Source organism: Saccostrea echinata, unplaced genomic scaffold (assembly GCF_033153115.1).
Source record: "Saccostrea echinata isolate AGI-Se365-2 ecotype Australia unplaced genomic scaffold, CSIRO_AGI_Sech_v1 ptg000009l, whole genome shotgun sequence".
NCBI lineage: Eukaryota > Metazoa > Mollusca > Bivalvia > Ostreida > Ostreidae > Saccostrea > Saccostrea echinata.
Window position 1 is genome coordinate 34,590,544 of NW_026889758.1, and position 23,318 is coordinate 34,613,861.

Here is a 23,318-nt window from a genome sequence, read left to right on the forward strand (position 1 = left end):
AATAAATTAATAAACAAAATATCAGATTATTATTAATAGTAGTAAAAAGTTTGATGGAGGAATTTTTATTAATCTTTAAGTAGAGAAAAAGATGTTAAAAATATTGAAAGGATTAAAAAAATATTGAAATGATTAAAATATGTATGTATACTTTTATATTAAAATTTTAAATAGTCATAGGGTGTAATCATGTACATGAGTGAATATTCAGGTTAAGTCTGATTGAAAGCAGGCACCAGGATAATGAAACATTTTTTTTTTTAAATTTCTACTTTTTTTTTTAAAGCTTTATACTAGAAAACACATAAAATTTGAATGTTATTAATCGTTTCACTTCCCTGTTGTTAATTAATTTGTCAGTTCATAAAAAGACATGTTCATTTTATAATTAAAAGCTAGAAATGTTGACTTTTAAAGTCTTAGACTGCTTTATGATACTGAGGACTGGTCCTTTTCCCGCACCTTCTCGATCCTCCTTTTTTAAGCTAGTCGATCGTAGCCTAATTTATGACCTTTTATATCGTAATCTAATGCTTTTTTTATTTTGCAATAAAACTTTATTTTGTAAATTTTACATTATAATAACGACTTTTCCTTAATTTATTTTTTTCATCTTCTTCATATGAACCTACTAGAATTATCAATTATTTAAGGACAAACAACGATTGTTTTCTTCTAAAATATTATTTTAATATATTAATTTTGTTTACCTCGTGTTTGTTACTTTGTATATATATTAATCTGTGTTTAGTTTTATGTTATAAATGTTCGTGACTGTATGCCGACATGATAATTGTCAATGAAGTGAATTGAATTGAAATATTATTTGATATATAACAAATAAAATTCCTTGACAAGCAAAAACAAAAACAAAAAACAAAAACAAAGCAGCCCCCCCCCCAAAGAAAAACAAAGGAAAAAAAAAACACAAACAACCCGCCCCCCCCCCAAAGAACAGAAAAAACAAAAAAAACAAAAAAACAAAAAAAACAAAACAAAACAAAACAAACAAAAAAAAAACAAAACAAAGAACCCCAAAAATGCATACACCCCCGCCCCCTCCGAAAGAATAATGATAAAATAAAACAAAAAATCATTTGACGTTATATTTAGGTGACACAATCATAAACTATCTATGTTTTCTATTGTTTATTATACTTGTATACTGAAAAAAATATTTGCTCGGGTGGGAGGGGAGGGGGGCTCCCCCGTGCACCCCGGTTTCTCCGGGCCTTGCTATATTAGTAAGTTAACACATTTAACAGTCGTGATTTAATTGTGAACCCCATACTCACAGTGTAAAGGTCATATTCTCCTGGACACTGTTTTGGTTTCTACACAAAACCCAGCCAACTACACTCAGTGGCTTTTCCTTACTACATCAACGATAATGATTCATGCTTTTTTAAAAAATTATTTTCATGAGTAAAGAAATTTGAAGCAAAAATGATTGCTTTAAATCATTCTGAAATATATTACTGCGGAGGTATTCCTTTCATTATACAGGAACTTCCCATCTTAAATGTGAAACGAAATGGTTTATTGTTCAGTACATGTATATGGTCAAGTAAGGTCAAGAATTAGTAAATGAAAGGTACCTACAGATTTCTCAAATATGAGAAATGAATTCCCCAATAATTTTGCCGATATATAGATTACTACAGAAAACATAAATACTATATGTTTGTGCCCCCTCAATAAAAACGTCTGATGACGGTTTTTTTTTTTTTTTTTTTTTTTTTTTTGCTTGTCAAGAAATTTTGGGTATTTGATATAGCCCCTTCTACTGAAAATATATGGCTGTGCCCCCCCCCCCCCAACTGAAATTGCTTCTTACGGGCCTGAATAAGGTGTATCGGGAACATAATTTTTTGGTCAACCCAACCAAAAACTTATTTTAAACTACCATTTACAATGAAAAATAAAGAGAACCAGTTAAAAATATGAGATTTTTTTCCATATCAGTCAAATTAAATGTCTCCATATTGTCTGGACATCCTTTCAGAAAACGGTAATTAATATATTATACTGACATCTTCTGTATAAAATACATGTAATATTAAATTGAATATAGGTATTGGGATTACTTTTGACGTCATTTCAAATTGAATTCCATGAAAATACATTATTTACCATATATAATTCAATTAGTTTTAAAGATGTATAATGGACCTAGCACCATAAAATACACTATAAACAATTTACTAGATCTGGACCTTAAGATGTAGAATGTGCATGCTTAAATTCCTCCAGTATGTCTTACTTACTAACAGAAGTTGTGTTTGGCCGCAATTGCCAGCTTCACTGAAGACAAATTCTTTCTTTGATAAGTTAAGAACGAAAAGGGGTATGACAGTCAGACTCATCGGAATGCAATTTAATGACGTCATAGTAGTTAATGGTTATTGTTACGTCATAACGTTTATGACAATGACATGGCGTCATAGTGGTTAAATTTTATTGTTATGTCACAATTCCATTTTGATATATTTACATTTTTGCGTTTTACAAGGGCGGATCTGGAGAGGGGGGGGGGTCGGGGGGTGGCGTCCGACCCCCCCCCCCTCCTCTGGAATTTTCAGAGATACTACATTTCTGTGCAAAAGTCACGAAAAAATTACCTTGCAACACCTCCATCCCCACTCCGTTTTGTTTTGTTTCTTTTGTTTTGCTCTATTTTGTTTGTTTGGTTGTTTGTGTGTGTGTGTGTGTTTTTTTTTCTTGTCAAAAAATTCCAAGTCTGACATTTAATTAGAGTTGATGTGGACCTTCCCATGGAAAAAAAAAATACTGGATCCACTCCTGTTTTACGAAATTGATAAAGCCAAACAAGTACCACCTTGACCACTATAAATGATATATTTCTTTATTGTATTAATGGACGAACTAACCATTAATGATATAACTATATAGGAAAAATCATACATGTTTTGAAATTCCTTTCTTTGTCACCTACCGTCAAAGCAATACACGAGGATAAGTTTGCTTGACGTCCGTTGTCTGTCCGTCTTCCTGTTACACCTCATAACTTGAGAACTGCAGAAGTTATGGATTTGATATCTCGCACATTGTATTGCTTTGTACTTTTGTTTGAAACCAGGGATTCGACCTCGTAACTTATTTATAATGCTGATATGAACTATATTCTTGTCATAATACCTTTTGCAAAATACATTAGATACTGTTAACTTGACCTTTGACCTACTTTACAAGAATCTTCCGAGCCATTAAATCAACTTAATTAAATCAGGTATAATTTTTCATTGTAGCATTCGGGTTGTGGCATCAAATTTCTATTTGGCCAACACGATTTGCTAGAAATACAACTGTAACATCAAAGTCTAACTCTTACAATCCATGGCTTTTTAAATTAAATGTTAACCACAATTCATATATTTTTTCTACCTTCTAACAAAGAAAAGTTTGATGATCTAATCTATATTGATGTAAAATTACAAATTATCAATAGTTGAAGTTGATGAACGTAAATTTTACTTTGTTGATATGTGATTGTGATTAATGAAGTAAAAAAAAAAACGAATTCATGATTTTGTTTTCACGAATTTCATAATTCATATATATGATTTCAATTGTACAATTCGTTTTAACAAATTTATAAAAGTCTTATGTAACATATTTCTATCTTATTTTTGATAACAGGTTGCATATGAATGTTATTTATGATAAAGAATTCGTTAAATATGTTATGACAATTCTAAATTATGTAATGCGTTTTATCAGATTTAAAAATATGTTAGAACGATTTCACATTTCCATATATTCGTTTTATATTTATCTATTTAATTTATCTCTCTATAAATATTGATAATTCTTTTATTATACGAGAGAAGATTTGAGTCCCTTGTGGAGTTAAAGTAGACATGACCCTTTAAACTCGGTCGTGATACTCAGGTGACCCTCAAGGCCCATCGGCCTCTTTTTTCAAATAATTGATCGAGGACTAGTTTTCCTCTATGAATATTTCAATTGCTATAGGGTAGTTGAATGATTACTGATTACTTAAACACACACAGCTTTAGAACAGAACCACCCTGTCTCGTGCCGCTCTGCAAGTTCGATTTCGATTGAAAGGTCTCTGGTTTAAATTAAGTTGGGTGACATCAGAATTATATCTAACTTAAATGATTTTTGCCTTTTATTAAGATACCAATTTTTTTAAAAATTATTTTGAATTTAAAGATAAGAATTACTTCAAGGATAAAAATGTGTTGATTCATATAACATTACTATAAAGATTACTATAAATACTGGTAGAGCCAATTCTAATCACTACTACCCAGATCTCTGGTATGTTTTCTTTTCCGGAGAGCTGCAGTTCTGCAGACAGGTTTCAAAATTTTTGCTTGGTTTGATTTTATTGCTTTACCCACATTAAAAAAAAAGGAATATTCAGACACATTGTTGTAATCCTTAGTTTTTTTGTCCGATCATTAATTTCTTCACTCCTGGGTGGAAGAAACTCGCACTTCTCTAAAAGCAGTAAGTATCATAATATTTCAACCAAACGAGGGGGGGGGCATGAGAGAGAGAGAGAGAGAGAGAGAGAGAGAGAGAGAGAGAGAGAGGGGGGGGGGGAGAGAGAGAGAAAGAGAGAGAGAGATTTACCAAATTTGAAAAAAATTCTTGGAAGGGGGGCTAGTTCCCACTCTCTTTTCATCTACATGCCAGCAATGTTGCATAGATGCATGGCAAGTATGAACGTTGTTCAGACTTACTTCTTATTCATCAAAGTCATAGGAGTACCTGGGTTTAAAATGGATCCAATGACAACATGGAACTGGAGACTAAACTAGGTCACGCCCGGCCGTTTACGTAACACTGAAGCCACAGCTAGTCCCTGAATGTTATGTTACACACAATGGACTGACTTTGTTAAAATCACTCAGATTCTATACACTAGTATAGGGTGCTGAAGTTCCTCATTAACAATATCTATGTAGTCTTTAGACAGGAAGTCTTTCAACAAACTGTTGGAATTCTAATGGACACTAATTGTGCTCCTTTATTAGCCCAGTCCAGTCAATTTATCATGAAACATCAAACTAATTGCAACACAATTTCTTTTGTTACAAATAAACTCTAGAATGCACAAAATAAATGTAATAAAAAAAATCTTACCAAATCTGATGCGGGGAAAGCATTATTTGAGGTATATAAATCTTCTATGAAAATTACTATAGAAAAGGGGCATAACTCTTATCAATTAAGTCAATTTTGATTAAAACTCTGGTGCACTTTTCTAAATTGATGAAAGGGGGAGTTGATTAAACTGTTGTATTATGACATTTATAGGTGTAGTAAATTCTTTTATATCTAAGGAGTTTTTTTTAAATAGATATTTTGGCTCACTTCAGAGAGTACATGTATGTTGCATTTCCTTGCCTCATAATAATATAATTTTAGGGTAGAGGTTATCAAAACATAGGCAAGACTTTGTCTCTAAAATTTTATGGATATATTTTTAAAATTATTTTTAGTATTTATGTATTAAAATGATTCATGCATACTAAATCTTGATCCTAGGGAAATTTATTCATTTTTATTTTTTTTTTAAGCCTGTTTTCACTAACTATTAAAAAATGCTTATATTTCCAAATTAACAAAGAGTATGAAATTAAATTCAAAATACCCATTTCAAATTTATATTATCTATTTAAAATAATGATCTATTCAATTGTATGAAAACAAAAATTGAAATCAACAGATTATGCTTTCAAGAAAAACAGGAATTTTCTATTCCTTCAGCAAAAAATTGGATGAATTTACAGTTATGCTCCTTTTCTTTAGTAATCCCCAGAGCCAATTTATATAATACCCCAAATTATGCTTTCCGCACATCAGATTTTCTTAGATGTTTTACAACAAATATTTTGTACATGTTACATTTAAGGACATATGCAACGTAGTTCGAACATTATTGTCTTTTTCCCTGGAGTTGAAGAGTTCCAATACTTGAATGACCTGTGTGCTACTCTTTTAATGTCTATATATGGTGCCGTACACATCTTTTAAAACAAATTTGATGAAAGAAACATCTAAAATATATGTTTAGTATTTTTTGTATATTTTTCTTTGAATAGTACAAGAGTTTTCATCATTTAATATCTTTTCAAAACCCCTGGTAATGCATGCTGATATTTTGTCTGCAAACATCTAATGGTACTATATCTTAAATTATGAATATCTTGAAAAATTATCAGTAGGTAAGGTGTGTTGCATATGTCCTTAATTTATGATACAATAATTTGTGTTGCAATTTGTTTGACATTGAGCTCATATTTTCACTAAATTGACTGGACTACCGACCTGTTTTAGCTCTACTGGTCAGAGACCAGAAGAGCTTATGCGATAGTAAGGTGTCCGTCGTTCGTCCGTCTGTCTGTCTGTAAGCAATTTTTCAAAATGCTACTCCTCCTACAGTTTTGGTCTGATTTTCAATATTACTTGGCACACAAGTAGACTATACTAAGATACATAATTTAATACATCGGTTTTTGATTTCGATGAACGGTGTTGCCATGGTTACTAAAAATAGATATATCTGTAAAATTCCTTTAAAACGCTACTCCTCCTACAGTTTTCGTCTGATTTCAATATAATTTGGCACACAAGTAGACTACACTATGATACATAATTTAGTGCATCGGTTTTTGATTTCAATGAATCGTGTTGCCATGGTTACTAAAAATAGAAATTTCTGTGAAATACTTTCAAAACGCTACTCCTCCAACAGTTTTGCTCCGATTTCAATTTCACTTGGCACACAAGTAGACTACACTAAGATACATAATTTAGTGCATCAGTTTTTGATTTCACTGAACGGTGTTGCCATGGTTACTTAAAATAGAAATTTATGTGAAATTCCGTTAAAACGCTAATCCTCCTACAGTTTTGGTCGGATTTCAATGTTACTTGGCACACAAGTAGACTACAATACGATACATAATTTAGTGCATTGGTTTTTGATTCTGATAAACGGTGTCACCATGGTTACTTAAAATAGAAATTTCTGTAAGATTACTTTAAAACAGTACTCCTGCTACAGTTTTGGTCTGATTTAAACTTAATTTGGCATACAAGTAGACTACACTAAGATACATAATATAGTGCATCGGTTTTTGATTTCGATGAATGGTGTTGCCATGGTGACTAAAAATAAAAATATCTGTGAAATTCCTTTAAAACGCTACTCCTCCCACAGTTTTCGTCTGATTTCAATATAACTTGGCACACAAGTAGACTACACTAGATACATAATTTAGTGCATCGGTTTTTGATTTCAATGAAGGGTGTGGCCATGGTTACTAAAAATATAAATTCATGTGAGATTCCTTGAAATCACAATTCCTCCTACAGTTTTAGTCTGATTTCAATATAACTGGTACACTAAGATGCATAATTTGATGAATTGGATTCTAAAAATAGAAATTTCTGTAAAATTCCTTTAAAACATTAATCTTGCTACAGTTTTGGTCTGATTTCAGTCTAATTTGGCACACAATTGGACTACACTAAGATACATAATAGTGTATATCGGTTTTTGATTTCTGTTAATGGTGTTGTCATTGTTACTAAAAATAGAAATTTCTGTGAAATACTTTCAAAATACTCCTCCTCCTTTTGTTTGATTTCAATATAACTTGCCACACAAGTAGACTACATTAAGATACATAATTCTATTTATTGCTGCATGTTGCAAAGTTTCAAATCCAAGTGCTACTTTTCCTTTGTTATACATACAGACCAGTAGAGCTACAGTCTCATCAGAGACTTCTGGTTTTATATTCCTATGAAGCAGAGTTTATTCAAAACCTTCTACATGAGATGAAGAAAGCACTTGTTGTGGCCTTCAACTCGAAATTTAATTCAGATAAATGTATATTGATGTTGTTTTATCAATTAACAAAAGTTATTTTCATTTATATGTTGACTCGATATATCCAGTGATCCTCACAGTGACTTACATTTAATTCCAATTAAACTCTGTGTGATTTTGTAAGAAATACCCTTGCCCATCATAACTATGCACTTTGTTTATCTGCTCAATACTAAGGAGAGGACAGGATTATTTAATATTTAAATTATACAACATGTATTAAATTAAATTATTTAGCAACTATATCATCAATAAAACTCCACCCTTACACCAGAACATCTGACCCAGGGGCCATGAAACTCAAAATTCTGGAAGAAACACCCCATTCTCATCATAACTATACACTTTGCTTTATAACCAGGAGCAGAAAAGAATATTTTCAAAGAAATTATGCTTTTTCACTATATAATTAATAGAGACCCCCCCCCCCCCTTTCACCAGAACCCCCGACCCTGAGTATCATAATTTTGAAAGAGGCATCCTTGTTTATCATAACCACATACTTAGTTTAAATAATTATCAGGAGCAGAGAATAAGATTTTCAAAGAAATAATGCACTTTCACTATATGATCTATATAGCCCCACCATAGCACCAGAACCCCTGACCCTGGGGCCATGGATTTCACAATTTTGGTAGAGAACTCAATGCTCATTACAATCATGCAAACAGTTCGACTGCTTGTTGTCCAGGAGTAAAGAAGAAGATTTTTAAAGAAGGCATTAATTTTACCCTTCTCCCATAGCATAACGCTATATGCCAAAATTGGTTGAAATAATGAAATTGATTCAGCGATTTCAGAGAAGAAATTGAAATGCTCAAATGTTAACACACAACACAAACCAGGCGACTGGCGGCGCATGATGACGGACGAAAACAGATAGCAATAGGTCACCTAAGCGACTAAGGTGACCTAAAAATCTAAAATCGCTGAAATTTGCATTTTAAAAAAATCATACTTTATGTACATTTAAATCTGAGTCCGTATGATGCAGTGTACAAAAAAAAAAGGTAATAATAAAAACATAGGCATTGTATACAGTCTTGGTGTTTCTTTAAAAAAATGCATGTTTACTTATATTATGAAATGGAAATTCACTAATTTTTATTTTAATTCTTAGAAAAGGAATGCTCTAGCTGGATGGTAAAAAAATAGATCCTGGAGAAAAAATATTAATTGGTTATTATTTAATTTATTTTTAATATTTTATTACAGTTACATCAAGTGTAGTCCCAGGAAAAGTTGCAAGGAGATACAGCAACTGGCCAATGTACACCTGTAACAATATTGTGGACACAATTTCAATTGTATCATTTAGAACTCCAACTTTATTTACCAGTTTAGAATACTAACTAGCAGTACAACAGAAAAATTCAAATAATTACATTTGTATATTTGTCTTTAAAATAGTGAAACATTTTTTTTTTTTTTTTACAAAACAATTATTCATATTCATTTGTTAGTCACTAAAAAAAAATATCATTGACTGGCTCATGACAATGCTGGTAGTCTATGGAAAATCTAGATGTGGTATTTAATGTTTACTGTGTAGGGATGTTTCATATTGCTTATTTTCCATTGGCAGCCTATCGAAGACCTATGAATTGCCAAAATATGAAGTTTTTTTTAACCTGTATATAATGAGCTTTTACAAATATCTTATTCACTGTTTCTTGAATTTGGTACTTTATCAAGACTATCTTGATTAAAGAAAAAAAGAAAGGTAGGTTCCCCAAAGTCAAAATTATTAAATATAATTACTATACTATCAAATACCCCCACTTATAATTATAATGCTTATGCATATAAACATGATATATTCAACAAAATGGAACACTTTTTAAAAAATCAGCCCCCCTCCACCCTAAATACAGCTGCTGAAAGATCCAACATAAAGAGCCATCGAAATTAATGAATGGAGTCCATCTCAATGCATCTCTGTCACTCAAATCAAGTACATGTACATATAAATTCTTAACTTTTAGGGTTGTAATCAAGGTTTACATAATCAAGAACAAACCCACTCTAGATATATTGTATGAAAATAACTATATACACAACATTTGATTTTTAATATATAAATCACTTAACATTATGAACCAAGTTCAATTAAAAACCAGGCTGTAGGAGATTCAAATTAATCATCATATACACAGTTAAAGTACGGGGTAAAAAATCCAAACAGTCTAGCAATATAATTGGAAACAAATAATGAGACTAACATACAATGCCTTTATCGGCTCTCTTTAATGTGATATCAATCTAAAAGTCACCTATAATAACATATAAATTACATGTACCCAATAAGATGACCACATTATGACATAGGAATTTCATGTGCAGCAGCATATCTGCCATACACATAATGGAAAAGCTGCCTCTCTATGTCTATTAAAAGAGCACTAGCTCCAAGACGAAACAAATGAGGACACAACCATTCATCCCCAAGCTCCTCTTTCATTAGAGAGAGCCATGTGCAAGCATCTTTGGCACTTCTTATTCCCCCTGCAGGTTTAAATCCAACTTTATGTCCAGTTCGCTGGTAGTATTCCCGAATAGCTCGCACCATGACTAGAGCCACTGGCAAAATGGCATTTACTCCTTCTTTTCCTGTGGAGGTCTTGATGAAATCTGCTCCTGCCATCATGCAAGCCATGCTTGCTTTGTAAACATTAACCATTGAACCTAATTCCCCAGTTGCTAGGATGGTCTTCATATGGGCCTCTCCACAAGCCTCTCTCATCATGCATACCTCATCATACACTCCTCTCCAATTTCCCTCTAAAGCATACTGGCGATTGATGACAATGTCGATTTCTTTGGCTCCATCTGCTACTGCCATTTTGATCTCTTCTAGTCGTGTTTTAAGGGGTACCTGTCCTGTTGGGAATCCTGTTGCTACAGAGGCTACTGGAATATCAGGGCGATTTGAAGCTTTGAGAAACCTGACACAATCAGCTACTCTGTTGGGATACACACACACTGCACCAACTGAAATGCCTTCATTTTCCATTTCAACTGCTTTCAGGATGTCTTTTCCAACAGGATTTGCTGCCTTAAAACATAGCCTGAAATAAGCACAAAACTTTTACCCCAAACTACTAGTAGGCAGTGTTTGTTAGGGTTATAATTTCTATATCAAAATAAAAATAACCTTTTAATCCTTAATCACAGGCACTTCAACTTAATGTTAATATGCATTGATGGAATAACATATGATTAGAGTGTTCCAAGAAATGCAGATGTTGCCAGTAAAAGAAACATCCATGATGTGAATAAAAATAGAGTGTAGTCAAGTGTTTATTCATTTATATACAGTTTAACTTCAGTATCTCGAACACTGATATCTTGAATACTATGGATATGTCGAAGTAATTTAGAAGTCCTAACCACTTATTCTTTAAGTATTTTACCCCTGATATCTCGAATCCTTGAATATCTAAAAGTTTTTTCTCGGTCCCACAGAGTTCGAGATAACGAGGTTTGACCTTACTACAGGCCCATAGAATCAATTTCAATTTTTTTTTTTTTGGGGGGGGGGGGGGGGGAGGGACCAAACATTTTCAGTTTGGGGGGGGGAGGGGGGGGGAGGGCACAACCAAGCAAAAATTCCTTGACAAGCAAAAAAAAAAAAAGGGGGGGGGTCCATCAAATGTAATTAATGAGGGGGGACAAGCATAAAGTAGCTATGTTTTCTATAGTATACTACGTATATGGGAAAAATTATTGGGGGGTCGGGGGGTGGGTGGGGGGCATATTTCTCAATTCTAAAAGATCATAGAAAAGTTCTAAAAACTGTATTGCCAGTATCATCTTTTACACATTGGATTCCCCTATTTCATTGAATTATTTATTGATAATCTATTTTTCAGTTATATTTGCAAGGTATGTGAAAAGGAAAAAAAAAACCCAAGAGGCCCATGGGCCACATCGCTCACCTGAGCACATTGGCTAGGAAAAACAGAATTCAGTTTAGTATTGAAAAGATTTAATATATGTTCGATTGACAATTCATTTTTTTTTCTTTGGAAAAGCAGGTCAAAGGTTTTGTGGACTGAAAGTACTCAAACTGCTATTTTTCAAAGGTTTTATGATAAACACTGTAAATGCTAAATATCTTGGAATTACCTTTCAGAGTTCAAAGAGTATAGTGTATATTGACAGAATGAATTGTTATCAGTGGCAAGTCAAGGTCAAATTCAATGTCACAAGGTCAATAACCATGGTATTTCACAAAAGTAATTGTGTTACTACCAAGTCAGGCACGTAGCTGCCTATACGCAAATACTCAAGTGCGTACACATCATTTAAAAAAAAGTCTAGGGGAGAGAGAGAATTATTCAGAGGAAAAAATCTTAATACCATCTCCAACAAATATATGTGTTTCAAATTATTTTGTGTCATACTGTTTCTGTTCAAATTTTATATTATGTTGTCTGAATAATTAAATTTGAAATCTTTCATTAAATAATCATTGCCAAATCCAAATAAATCGTCAATGAATTATTGTTCTATAATTCATCAATGATTTTGTTTAAGGATCTTTGAGAAATTTAATTTCAAACATATCGTTGAATGCTATGATTAACTAGTACTAGTTTATGATAAAAAAGATACAATATTCATTTTTTTGTTAATAATTAACATTTATTATATGCTTGTTGTCAGACGTTGAAAGAGAGTATATGATACCAGTATATCGTTAAAATATTTAGCCTCAACTACACGTACAAAAACTTTCCACGGAACTACATATATTAACATTGCGTTAAAAATAATAATACTAAGTCTTTTTCTTTCTATACAAAAGCGAAATGGCAGGACTTTTTTTGCCAGAAAATGAATGACATTTGGTAAACCCAGAAGTGAGAAGCTTCCAGCGGCTTCGACCCCCCCCCCCCCCCCTTGCTGCTCTCTGCGTACACGTCATTTCCATTCTGGCTACGTGCCTGCAAGTGATACTGAGGAATATATCAAAATTCCTAACTTTTATAGTTAAAAAAAAACATGAAAAATAAAAGATGTAACAGACATGATCCCAAAGTATGCTCTACTTTGCAGGTGACACAAAAAGAGCAGTCGGTTCGATGGATTTAACATTAACTTGAAGTGTCTGTACCCATAATATTGTCAATTAAAAGAGGAGCAATTTGTCTCAACTGAAAAGTTTGCTGAGCAAAAGTCATTGGCAAATTAAAAATAGAGCACCTTGAAACATTTGATGGAGTATCGTCCCCTGCCAAAGTTGTTAAATCAATACACGTTACTGCACGTAATAACCATGCTGCTTGCCATTGTTTCTTCACTGTTCTGCGGGTTCCTAAGGACTCTGCTCTGCGCTTCACAGCGGGTAAATTGACATATATATTGTCAAACCAACTTGGATCAAACACCTGTCCAGGATTTCTGGCCGACATTTTTAGGCTTATTCGGTTTGAAGAAATCTAATACACCGATAGAGTTGTGTCCTTCCTCTGTAATATACTATTTATTAATATTTTGTTCATTTATTTCCATTGAGTAACAATTATATATACGTACATCTTAAAAAAATAAGACTTCCTTCGAAAAGCTTATTTTATATCATATTTACCCGTATTATCTCCGTACGACAATGTCGATATCTAGGTAATTGAACGCACCTTATTCTAGTCATAAGAACGTTTGAAAAGCATAGATGATAACATTGTGTATTGGATATGAACACTAACGTCGACTTATTTTCTGTCCCCTCTAAAATGTCATTTTCGCGATAAAAAAAAAAAAATTAAATGGAAACCTTTCGGACTCTAAGCTTGCTTCGGAAGACTGGTCACAGTATTTCACGTCTTTGTTCAGCAAGGTATATTTCTGTTATAATGCTCTATAGTGTCACTGTTAATGATTTAAAAACAAACAAACACGAATATCCTAAACAGACTTGAAAAACAGATGATGTAAGTTATGTAGCCAAGTATTCTGTTATCTTAGGGCAATTATACCCAACAATAACTCACATGACAACAGAATGTTTAAATAGACTTAAATCAGTCAACGCAAAACTAGAATTTTTATCTCTTCTCATCATGGTTAAATTTCAGACAAATGACATGGTGCGATAAAAGAGCATTCCATCTTGGGGTGAAAAAGATGACAAATAATGATGCAGAAATGATCAAACTCAGTGATTCATGTGTGAAGGTATATAATCATCAAAGTATCATAGAGAGCCTTGGGACAAAATTATATTCTGTGATCTATATATACATGCACTTATTCTAGTGTTGAACATCCTCATACTATATCAGGAGTCCAGAGTCCACTTCTTGTCCCACGACCATGAGTGGACTCAGGACCCTTGACATTGTGAGAATAAGTGTTGCAGGGGTTGTATGTTTGTTCACCCTAAAATGTGTTTGCCCTTGATGCCGTCGCCCCAATTCTCGTTCGCCCAGAGTCCGATCGCCCTAAAACTTGATCGCACAGAGTCCGTTCGCCTTATTTATATTGCAGAAAGTTGAATAATGAACCAATGGATTTTTTAAAATAAATTATATGTACATTGGTACATAAATATTTCACAAGGGAGGCAACAGACGTATGCATGTGGTCACACTAAATACCTCTCCTATCAAAGACCAGGCAGACCAACAGAAATTAATGTCTCCGTCCTTTAATTGTTTTCAAAACATAATGCAGATTGTAAAAAAACATGGTGATCAATATGATCCCCTAAATTACAGTGACATTATTAAGTATAATTAAACCAATTAAGCATGTAAAAAGCAATAATATCAAATTTGAATTGTTTAATTAAGATTACGGTAAATAAAAAAAAAATACTGTAGCAACATTTGAAAAAAAAAAACAAAAAAACACCAAGTCGTAAAATATTGAATAAAATTAATAACAAATGTTAATATTTACTATATACTTTATATATATTAGGGCGAACAAGATATATGGCGAACGATATAGGGCGAACAATAATAATGGCGAATGTACCCTGCGCGAACGGACTCATGCGAACAGGTAGATAGGGCGAGCGAACCTGATACCTGTTGCAGGGGTTTTAAAAAACACACACATTAATTTAAAGTTATGAAGTTAGTATTTAAAGCAAAACGAGAGAGAGAGAGAGAGAGAGAGGAGAGAAGAATTTAGAAAATTAAAAAAGGAAATGGAGAAGAGGGAAAAAAATTTTGAAGGTCTGATTGCTATGGACTATGAAACTGATACGATTGCAAGTTTGGATTTACAAACTTACAAGTCTGGATTTTTGAACATGATTACCCTCCATAGATTGCAAATGCCAAATTTTAACAAACAGTTGTGACCTAAAGAACTAAGTAATGAAAAACTTTTTACGTTTAGAGGTTGAAAGAAATTGCTGATGAAAACTCTTACTTGAGAGTAGTTGTGGATGGTGGGGGCTGCTCAGGATTTCAGTACAAGTTTGATATAGAGTCCAAAATCCATGATGATGACAAGTAAGTTGCTACAAAGATCTTTCCTTGTTTTTAACTTCAGTCAAAACAAAACTTTCTCAACTACTGTAAAATCACTCATTATTTTTTATTCGTAGGGATTTGATATCATAATTGAAGAATATGCATGATACTGTAGTTTGAAATATTTAAATATCAGGACATAAATTAATGGGTCTCTTTGTACCATGAAAACAACGAAAATTAAAACCCAGGAAAATTAGTGATTTCACAGAATTCAACGATTGTGACAAGTGCATTTTTAAAATAGTATTAGAAACTTTTTACAAAAGACACCAAGTTCAAATAAATTCCGTTTTATTTTTCAGAAGTTATTGAATTCTGAAATGACTTATTCAGTGGAAAAGCATATTTTAACTGATCAACTCAATAGTGCTACATATACCTCTGCCAGCTATAAATTGAGAGGAGTATTAAATTTGATTTTTTATGAAATTCTAGAAGGTATATTACATGTATTTAAAAATTAGCTGATATGAAAATAAACCATTTAAATTATTTCAAAATCTTAAAATTTCAAGGCCATTTAAAACACATGTATTAATTTCCTTGATGACCAACATGCTCCAGCATGCTAGAGGTTTATGATGTTATACTTTTGACTTGATGCTGTGTAATCTCTTTCTGTAAGAAGCATAGGGACATAACCAAGGATCTTACCTATAGGAGCAGATGACCAATGAATATCTAAATTCATTTCTAAAGGAGTATTCTACTTAAGTATAGTAGTGTGGTCCCTTTTTACACCCTTGGTTTACCGGTTAAATATTAGCATACAGTATTTTGTTTATTTTCATTGTGTACAACGAAGTATTTCTAATTAAAACATTGTGTATTTATAATGAATAATTAAACATATCAGAAAATACAAGCCTATTTTTAACACCTATCGCACTTAAAAATGCCGGAACATTTTCCCCCGATCAGACCACGGTTTCTCTATTACATGGAAATGGGCGGAGACATTTAGATTAGATACTATAAAAAGAAGATCTTGGTATAATATTTTTCTTTCAAAGACGAATTATATGTTCAAGATTCACAATCAATTACAAATACAATTTTCTATTTACAAAACTTTGGGAATAAAAGCTATAACAAGATGAACCAAACAAGTCCATGCTGATCGATATAAAACTGAGTACGTTTCAACTGAGAACTAGCACGTTCGCTGGGGGCATTTACCTGTAACGATACAAAACCACGTGGCTTGTTATGATTCTAAACAGGTCATAGAGAGGTTAATCGCATGTAAATGAAGTCAGCGAAGAGATTCAAAATCACAATACTTTTAATTAGAAAACATAGAGCACAAGGTTGGTCAACAAAGATATTTTCACTCAACCTTTACACATATAATATACACATTATATTTCAAACTCGACTCTGAACAAACCTGTGCTCGGTGTTTACGAAAGCTTTGAAGTGTGTATATGTCACTGATTTCTTTTGATATTCATGAAAATCAAAGGACCCTACCTTCAACGCGCAGCTTCGTATGCTGCCTATATCTATTGTTTGACATTTTTAGATGATGATTCAAATAATAAAGACATTAATTAATAATAAAATTTAATTTTTAAACATTTTAATAAATGTTCGAAATTTGACGAGTAACCGGGGACCACAGATAAGCCTTATTGAGACTTGTTCTTTAATCCAACAAATGTTGCTATACATGGAAAAATATTGTGATAGTGCCATATCTCAGAGTCACTCCACCAAGTGGAAAGTCAAGGCAAAAAGTGCTTCTTTACTGCAATATTCCTTTTTTCTGGAAGTTTCAATTTGTTACTATATATAACAAACATGATGTATGAAATCTTTGCAATGCTTTCCCTAAGAACCTTCCACCGGCCAAATTGACCACTTCAATTGATAAAAATGCCACTTATAAATCAGAAGTTTTAAAAATAATTGTTGTAATGTCTACAAAGATACAAAGATTCTCTCTTCAGTGACTCTCCTTGGAGCAGACATTGGATAAATTCTGAAATTCAAATGGAAGTCAGACAGAAATCATTAAAACATAGATCTATTTCCTGAAGATTCACAATTTGAAATACATGTAGTTATAAAATTTGAGAGTGCTCCAAGGAACACAGATTACTTGCAACAGCAACTTTTAGAATATGGTTATATAACAAATTTTTTAGCTCACCTGAGCCAGAGGCTCATGTGAGCTTTTCTGATCAAAATTTGTTTGTGTCACATTTTTAGGTCACCTGAGTCACTCAGGTGACCTATTGCTATCTGTTTTCTTCATGCCGGTGTACAGTCGTGCATAAACTTTTCAATTTTTAACTTCTTTTCAAGAACCACTGGACCAATTTCAATCAAACTTGCCACAAAGTATCCTTGGCTGAAGGGGATTTAGATTTGTTCAAATGAAGGGCAGTGCCCTATTCCAAGGGGAGATAATCAAGACAAGAGGCCCATGGGCCACAGCGCTCACCTGAGTAACTTTGGCCTTGCTGTTTTTCACCTGATTCCCCCCCCCCCCCAATGTAGTATTTATTGTGGCCCCGCCTTACCCCCAGGGGTCATGATTTGAACAATTTAGAATCTACACTACCCCAGGATCCTTCCACATAAGTTTCAGCTTTTCTGGCCCACTGGTTCTTGAGAAGAAGATTTTTAAAGATTTCTACTTCATATTTCAATGTAAAACTTGGATTCCCTATTGTGGCCCCGCCCTACCCCCGGGGGTCATGATTTGAACAATTTAGAATCTACACTACCCCAGGATGCTTCCACATAAGTTTCAGCTTTTCTGGCCCACTGGTTCTTGAGAAGAAGATTTTTACTTCATATTTCAATGTAAAACTTGGATTCCCTAATGTGGCCCCGCCCTTACCCCGGGGGTCATGATTTGAACAATTTAGAATCTACACTACCCCAGGATGCTTCCACATAAGTTTCAGCTTTTCTGGCCCACTGGTTCTTGAGAAGAAGATTTTTAAAGATTTTTCCTATATATTTCAATGTAAAACTTGGATTCCCTAATGTGGCCCCACCCTACCCTCGGGGGTCATGATTTGAACAATTTAGAATCTACACTACCCCAGGATGCTTCCACTTAAGTTTCAGCTTTTCTGGCCCACTGGTTCTTGAGAAGAAGATTTTTAAAGATTTTTACTTCATATTTCAATGTAAAACTTGGATTCCCTATTGTGGCCCCGCCCTACCCTCGGGGGTCATGATTTGAACAATTTAGAATCTACACTACCCCAGGATGCTTCCACATAAGTTTCAGCTTTTCTGGCCCAGTGGTTCTTGAGAAGAAGATTTTTTAATGATCCCACCCAATTTTTGTATTTTCTTGATTATCTCCCCTTTGAACAGGACTTGGCCCTTCATTTTAACAATTTAAACTCCCCTTCACCCAAGGATGCTTTGTACCAAGTTTGGTTAAAATTGGCCCAGTGGTTCTTGAGAAGAAGTCGAAAATATGAAAAGTTTACAGACGGACGGACAGACGGACGGACGACGGATAACGGGTGATCAGAAAAGCTCACTTGAGCTTTCAGCTCAGGTGAGCTAAAAAGGCAAAAATAGGGTAGGGCCATTTAAAAATCTTCTTCTCAAGAACTACTGGGCCAGAAGAAATGAAACTTATAGGGAAGCTTCCTGACAATGTTTAGATTCAAGTTTGTTCAAATCATTGCCCTTGGGGATATGGTGGGGACACAATGGGGGATCAAAGTTTTACATAGGAATATATTCAGTAAAATCATTAAAAATCTTCTTCTCAAGAATAGTAAGGACAAAGATGGTTATATTAATATGGAAGCATCCTCAGGTAGTGTAGATTTATGTTTGTTCAAATCACAACCCCCTTGGAAGGGTGTGACCACAATGGGGGATCAAAGTTTTACATAGGAATATATATAAAATCATTAAAAATCTAAAGAACAGCAAACTATAGATGATCATATTTATATGGAAGGTTCCTCAGGTAGTGTAGATTCTTGTTTCTTCAAATCATGACCCTTGGGGGAAGGGTGGGGCCACAATGGAGGATCAAAGTTTTACATAGGAGGATAGGAAAATCATTAAAAATCTTCTAAAGAACAGCAAACTATAGATGGTCATATTTATATGGAAGGTTCCTCATGTACTGAAGATTCTTTTTTGTTCAAATCATGACCCCTGGGGGAAGGGTGGGGCCACAATGGAGGATCAAAGTTTTACATAGGAGGATCAAAGTTTTACATAGGAATATATTAAGGAAAATCATTAAAAATCTTCTAAAGAACAGCAAACTATAGATGGTCATATTTATATGGAAGGTTCCTCAGGTAGTGTAGATTCTTGTTTCTTCAAATCATGACCCTTGGGGAAAGGGTGGGGCCACGATGGAGGATCAAAGTTTTACATAGGAGGATCAAAGTTTTACATAGGAATATATTAAGGAAAATCATTAAAAATCTAAAGAACAGCAAACTATAGATGGTCATATTTATATGGAAGGTTCCTCATGTACTGTAGATTCTTTTTTGTTCAAATCATGACCCCTGGGGGAAGGGTGGGGGCACAATGGAGGATCAAAGTTTTACATAGGAGGATCAAAATTTTACATAGGAATACTGTACAGCAGGAAATTAACTCATGGAGTTAATATTCGCTATATTCGCGGAAATAAATATTCCGCGAATTCAACATACAGTGAATAATTCTTCAAAAATTGATAAGGATAAATTGAAATATTACGGATATCTGTGATTAGATTTGTTAACTCTATTCGTGTTTCCTTGCAAACATAAAAGCAGTAATTAATATATGTAGGCTGTCTTCCTAATTACTAACACGTAGCTGTTGTTGTTTTTTTTAAAGCTTAATTGATAAATAGACATCTATTACTAACATTTAATTCTGCAACCCGGTAGAGGTACGATGTAATTATCTATAAAACATGTATTGTTAGATTTCACCTGTGTGTATCACCCAGTCTTATTATCTTTAATCAAGGCACTTATGTAGTAAAGACAACACTGTTACACATTAATTCAATTTTATTAACAGTTCAACGTTTTGACTATCAGTACTGACAACTGATTTAGATTCAGAGGAATTTTAACATACTGCAGTAAATACTAATCTGTACTCTAATATATTTAATAAAAAGAAAGAAAGAAAACACGAGAAAGAAAGAAGAAAATTTATCTGAATGTGTAACATTGTGAATAGTACAACATTCATCTTCTAATAGGGATTCGTACAATGTTTCATTCTATTTAATTAATCGGGTTCAGAATCAACACAATACGCAAGGAAAATATTTGCATTGCTTAAAAAGTTTTTGTATAATTTTTCCTTTCCGCGAATTCAAACGACCGCGATTTGCTGCAAGTTGAACAAATCGTGATCTTTTCCGACCGCGATTTTAACCTGCTGTACAGTACCGGTATATAGGGAAAATCATTAAAAATCTTCTCAAGAACAGCAAACTATAGATGGTAATATTTATATGGAAGCATCCTCAGGTACTGTAGTGTAGATTCATGTTTGTTCAAATTATGACCCCTAGGGATAAGGTGGGGCCACATTGGGAGATCAAGGTTTAATGTTTATTTCATTCACTCATCAATTTATAGGGGAAAGGGAGCATAAATTTGAAAAATTTTTAGAGTTCTCATCAAACTGTATGTGATATATTAAAGTCTATTTAGCCAGTTTCAGGTGGGCTCAAAGTGAATATAGCCTGAAAAATTCATGATACTTATGTGACCATTAAGGCCCATGGGCCTCTTGTTAACTTCTCCAGAATCACTGGGTCATTTTCAACCAAACTTCACACAAATATCCTTGGGTGAAGGGAATTTAAATTTGTTCAAATGAAGGGCCACACCCTCCTTCAAGGGGAGCTAATTAAGACTGTAAGAAAATACATAATGCATATATACAGAAAAAAAAATCTTCTCCAGAACAGCAGGGCCATGTTGATGCTATTGATATTGAGGAATACCTATGTTGTATGGATTCAATTTTGATTAAATCATTTAGCTTCTTTAGGGCTAAATTTTGGTTTACAATATAGGGTCAAAATGTTTGATGAAATATTAAAGGAGGGAATTTTTTAGGGGAAAAAAATCTGCTATGAAGAACAGCAAGGCCAAAGAGACTCAGGTGAGCACTGTGACTCATAGGCCTCTTGTTTTTCACAAAAGGATGAAGGTCTATATCAAGGTCTCGATGCCTATAAAGCAAAACATTTTTGAAAGTTCCAACACATTGCTAAATTTCAAAATCCACCATCTAACATTCAAAAGATTTGTGCAAAGTTGAACTTTTATGAGTAGGTCAACAAGTTTATATTAAAGTTTAAAACCTGTTATCATGCAATACATATGGTAAATGTCATTCAGAACCATACTTTTTTCATGCAAAGAATGCAAGATGAAACTTCCTTTTGAAAAAAATACATCAAAGAGGTTAAAGTGCTCAGGTCACTAACCTTGATTCTTAAAATAAAAGTCTTAACAAGCATTACACATGCTAAATATATAACAGCTTTCACTGCAAGACAGTGTATACTGTCATTATGAAATAATTGATATGCAAGGTCACAAGGTCAGTAATCCTGGTACATGTGGTATTTTATTATAAATGTCAAGAAAAATGTGTGCAAATGTTAGATCCTAATGTCTAATGGTTTTAAATACATAGGCTATGACAGAGAGACTGATGGATAGTTTGCTAACTACAAAAAATGTTCCAATTTTCTTTCTCTCATTAGAACTGTTTTTAACATTATGTATTCTTGGATCTTTCTTTTCAGAGTCTATGAAAAAGATGGTGTTAAAATAGCCATTGATAATGACTCTTTGGAATTTCTGAAAGGATCTACCATTGACTATCATGAAGAACTCATTCGGAGTGCATTTAGAGTTATCAATAATCCCCAAGCTGACCAGGGATGTTCATGTGGTGCTTCATTTTCAATCAAGTGAAGAAAAACAAATCAACAGTCTCCGTGAAATGATTTTAATTCACCCTGTATTTATTGAAATAATTGTCCACATTTAGAAAAAAAAAATGAATTCTTAAGGTATTTGTAGATAGAACATGGTCTTCTTGTCCATAGAATCTAGAATCATAGAAAAAAATAGTTTCTCTTGGTAACTTTACTGGAAGGCTTGAATCTGATGAAAACATTGATGAGGTACACTTATTTCAGGTGAAGCAAAATGATATGCTTTAATTTAAGCATGAATGAAAGAATTTTAAATTTGAATGATGTGAATGTTTATGAATTGCTTGTTTTGTTTCCAATAAAAAAATTAATATATTATTCCTATGTTGGAGTTTATGTAACCAAAGTCGAGTCTTTCCTTCAAAGGTAGTTGAACTAGGAATAGTATTTTTAGAATAGTTCAAATTAGCTGGCTCACTAATATGTATGGCAACTGAAAGAATAAATACAAGAGACACAAGGGCCTTGACAGTCACCTGAATATAATTCAGAGGATCCATAGAAGTATGAAACAAAAATTGTTATTAAATGAACAGGAATTTTGATGCTCTCTGATTAATCCAGACACTCTTCCTGAGGCGTATTTCAGAGCAAGTTTAACTCCAAAAGAAGTTGCATAAAGTTTATTCGGGTTTTAATTTTCATCTGATTTACTTACATTTTCATTGACCAATCAAATTGTGTTTTGAAGCATATGTTGTCGTAGACATGAAAATGGCAAACCCCAGTATCAAAAAAAAAAAGACTAAACTCCGTTACGCTTTTATTTGTAAATGGTTGAGTATCTATTGTTTAGCATTAACATTGATTTCCACTTTTAAAACAGGTGTTAAACTGCTGAAATATAATTGTTATATTGTTACACAACTCATTGTTTTAGGAGTGTTTATATTTGTTTGAGACAAGAACTGTGGTGTGAAACAAAAGTAAAGATTACAGAGCTCACCTCAAAAAATTA

At 33.3% G+C, this 23,318-nt stretch overlaps 2 protein-coding genes across 2 annotated transcripts; one reads left to right on the forward strand and one right to left on the reverse strand.

The window, feature by feature from the left end:
• Positions 1 to 9,073: 9,073 nt before the first annotated feature.
• On the reverse strand, positions 9,074 to 13,343 carry LOC133182268 (deoxyribose-phosphate aldolase-like). The gene is made up of 2 exons (XM_061317047.1): positions 13,106 to 13,343; positions 9,074 to 10,965 (listed from the first exon to the last, which is right to left on the reverse strand). The coding sequence occupies exons 1-2, from the start codon at positions 13,312 to 13,314 to the stop codon at positions 10,215 to 10,217; spliced, it is 960 nt and encodes a 319-aa protein (XP_061173031.1). The 5' UTR covers positions 13,315 to 13,343; the 3' UTR covers positions 9,074 to 10,214.
• Positions 13,344 to 13,636: 293 nt separating this feature from the next.
• Positions 13,637 to 22,678, forward strand: LOC133183622 (iron-sulfur cluster assembly 2 homolog, mitochondrial-like). Its single transcript, XM_061318554.1, has 4 exons — positions 13,637 to 13,739; positions 13,978 to 14,077; positions 15,251 to 15,366; positions 22,166 to 22,678. The coding sequence occupies exons 1-4, from the start codon at positions 13,669 to 13,671 to the stop codon at positions 22,335 to 22,337; spliced, it is 459 nt and encodes a 152-aa protein (XP_061174538.1). The 5' UTR covers positions 13,637 to 13,668; the 3' UTR covers positions 22,338 to 22,678.
• The last annotated feature ends 640 nt before the right edge of the window (positions 22,679 to 23,318 follow it).